Genomic DNA, 3,201 nt, shown 5'->3' with positions numbered 1-3,201 from the left:
CCCACCCCCCAGAGGGGAGGAGGAATACAGCTGGCTGCTGGTACCCAAACCCTCTGATGCCTCCTGGCTCCGGCCCCAGCCCCCAGGCTTAGTGCAGGGCCGGCGGGCGGATTCTTTGCTAATATTAACACAGCACGTAAGGAACACGCCAGCTGCACGGAGGGGGTGGGGGCAGCCCCAAGAGCTGTTCTTAAAGGGCCGTGTTCTTAACGGACAAATCTGGAGCCCCGTGGGCTGGCTGCTCTGGGGTCTGTGGGATGCTCGGAGGGCAGAGGTGGCACCCGGAGCCCGTCAGTGCGGGAGTGCCAGGCGGAGGGGATGGGGAGGGCTGCCCAAGGAAGGTCACTTGCCTACGTCGCTCGTCCCCAGGTCGGTGGACGCTGACTTGAGGGCCTGTCTCTTGCTCCGGTTCCCGTGTTTCATCCCGCTCTGTCCCTTCGTGAAACAAAAAAACAGCAGCGTGAGGAGAAACCGTGGCCTCACGGAGCACACAGCGCATCCCGGGGTGGGGGTGACCGACGTGACGCTGCGCTGCGATGGAAGTGGGTGCACCCAGATGGAGCTCACAGCCCCGGCACCTGGAAGTCAGAGGAGCCTGGGACAAAGCCCAGCTCCGGGAGCTGGCACAGCCCGAGGCAAAGCCGGGGACGAGGTGACAACTTAAAGCCACCTGCAGCAGCAGTGGGGGCTGGGCGCTGGGGCTCCTGCTCCGCTCCCGTGGCAGCGGGGACCCGGCGAGGCTCTACCTGGTGTGCGCTGTAGTTGGGCTGGTTGTGGAGCAGTGGTGGGGGACAGATGGACAAGTTGTACTGCAGAGGTTGGCCCAGCAACGAGTACCGCCCGTCACCTGCAACGTCGGGAGGAGAGGTTTGCAGCCGTGCAGAGGAGTCGTAGAGGAAGAGCAGCCTTGCAGTGCTTCCAGCCCTTCCCCTTACCTTGTGCTGGGCCCATGGGCCGGGGGAACTGCGTGAGGACGGGGAGGGGGCTCAGCCCCGTGCAGACGCTGTTCAGGTTGGTGACGGGAGACGGCGTTGGGGATTGGGTGGGGGACGTGATGGGGCTGTTCAGCTGGGTGCTGGCCTGGGGGGATGGAGAGGGTCAGACGCCCCCAGGGCTCGTGACCACCCCCACAGCCGAGCCCGCCCCTCCTCCCAGCCCATCCAGACGCCGGGGGGCCTCTCTCTCCCAAAAACGAGCCGCCTTCCTCCCAGTCCTCCCGATACCTGAGCACTGGTGTCTGGGTTGTACAGGTCTCCTGGCTTCTGCCCCCGCTGCTCCAGGCTGTAGTACTTACAGTGGCTCCACTGCACCACAGGGGCGTTCTGGGGGGGCTGGGGGCCATTGGGGACGTTCAGCTGCATCACGACCACGCCGGGGCCTGACGGGGACACCCCTGGGGAGAGAGGACGGCAGCGGTGCCCCCAGCTCTGCACACCACGGCTGCCTGCTGCGGAAGAGCGGCAGCGACCGCAACCACGCGCTCCTCCCTCCACCATCATCTCTCCTCCGCGACTCCTCGCCTCGGCCCGGGGCTGCGGACGGACCCTCCTCCCTATCACAGCTTGCACCACAGCCACGATTTGCCGCCCGCCTCCCACGGCTGAGCCGGTGACACACACGCCCGCTGTCACCAGGACGGGGGTCCGCACGCCCACGGCAGCTCCCAGCGCTGCTCCTCCTGCCCTCCCTGCCAGGGTGGGGGGACGGTGGGCGCAGGCCGGCCTGGAGCAAAGTCACCGCGCCGCATCCTGGTGACTCGCGGAGGGCTGTGTGATGCACCGAGGGAACGCACGGCGCAGAGGCTGACAGGTTGGGCCGTGAACCGGCAGCTCCCGATCCCCCTTCCCAGCCCGAAGCCGCTCCAAACAGCGGACCCTGAAGTGCGGCACCTCCCACCTGAATACTGCTGCTGCATCTGCGACGGGCTGCAGGGGGAGGGAGACTGGGGCATCTGGTACTGCTCAGAGCCGGGCGGCTGCAGGAACCCCACCGAAGGGCTGCGAAACGGAAAGCACTTCGCTGAGCTGCTGGGGGTGGGAGGGAAGCAGCAGCCGCAGCCCCCGCAGGTCACAAAAGGGCCGGAAACTCTGGAGGAGCCCAGGAGGCTCCGCAGGGCAGCCGTGTCCGGGAGCCACTGGGGATGGCAAGCTCCAGGGCCGACCAGCATCCCCAGTGCTTCCCCCCAGCACCAGTGGCTGCAGGACTCGACGCAGCGCCCTTCACACAGAGCGGCTCCTACCTGGTGCCGTTCTGCTGGGCAGCTGGGATGACGCTGTAGTAGATGGGAACGCCTCCGGTCTGAAGCCCCCCCTGGACAGACTGGCTGGCTGGCACGAGCACCGGCTGCTGGAAGGGCTGCTGGACCACACTCTGGGAATCGCTGGCCACGGGAACCTGTGCAGGGAGGAGAGGAGCAGCCCTCAAAACGAGAGGTAATGGACAGCAGGAGCTGCCCACAAAAGCGTAAGGACACCGGGTAGTTGTTCGTGCAGCCTGGAGCGATCGCAGCCAGCAAGGGGCGGTGCCTTCCAGCTCTCCTGGGAACGCAGAGCTCAGGGGACCAGCTGCACTCAGTCCCCTTCCTCAAGAGATTCCCTGCGCGGGCTCAAATGTCTCCCCCAGCCCGGCTGGCAAGCAGCAGCACCTTCTCAAGGTGAACCTGTCTCCGCTGCCGGCCCCGAAGCTCAGTGAGGGCTGCAGGGCTGAGGCCCACCCCACCGCAAAGCAGCCGATGCCCACCTGGTAGGAAGGCAGTGGAGTGTACTGGACCATCAGGCCTTGCATCTGGCTCCCCATGCTGCTCCTCTGGCTGCTGAGGAGGCTCGGGGGCTGCGTCTGCTGCACCCCCATCACGCTCTGCATTTGGCCCCCCATGCTGCTCCGCTGGCTGTTGAGGAGCCCGGGTGATTGTGCCTGCTGCACTCCCATCACACCTTGGTACGTTTGCTGCTGGTTGGACATCATTGGCTGTAAACCTGTCAGAACAAGGTTGAAATGGAACAGCTTCCCAGCTGGCCACAAGGGATAAAATCCGAGGTCCAATCCTGCTTTGGCCCCTTTTCCTGCTCAACAGCGAGAAAAGGGATTCCCTCGCGGAAGGCGTAAAAAGACCCAAAAGAAGCTGCTGGCAGCACCCCGCACGCTGTGTACTCAGAGGAAAGGGAGGGAAGGGGAGGGGAGGGGAGGGGAGGGGAGGGGAGG

At 65.5% G+C, this 3,201-nt stretch overlaps 1 protein-coding gene across 1 annotated transcript in view; it reads right to left on the bottom strand.

Moving 5' to 3' along the window:
- R3HDM2 (R3H domain containing 2) overlaps window positions 1-3,201 on the bottom strand; it is a 23,329-nt gene that overhangs the window by 1,716 nt on the left and 18,412 nt on the right. Inside the window, 7 exon segments of the mRNA XM_031557615.1 lie at window positions 351-435; window positions 747-847; window positions 936-1,080; window positions 1,224-1,393; window positions 1,897-1,997; window positions 2,240-2,394; window positions 2,740-2,975. Coding sequence (XP_031413475.1) covers window positions 351-435; window positions 747-847; window positions 936-1,080; window positions 1,224-1,393; window positions 1,897-1,997; window positions 2,240-2,394; window positions 2,740-2,975 — 993 coding nt within the window.

This window comes from Meleagris gallopavo, unplaced genomic scaffold (genome assembly GCF_000146605.3).
Source record: "Meleagris gallopavo isolate NT-WF06-2002-E0010 breed Aviagen turkey brand Nicholas breeding stock unplaced genomic scaffold, Turkey_5.1 ChrUn_random_7180001880010, whole genome shotgun sequence".
Taxonomy (NCBI): Eukaryota; Metazoa; Chordata; class Aves; order Galliformes; family Phasianidae; genus Meleagris; species Meleagris gallopavo.
This window is presented reverse-complemented; position numbering and strand designations above follow the sequence as displayed.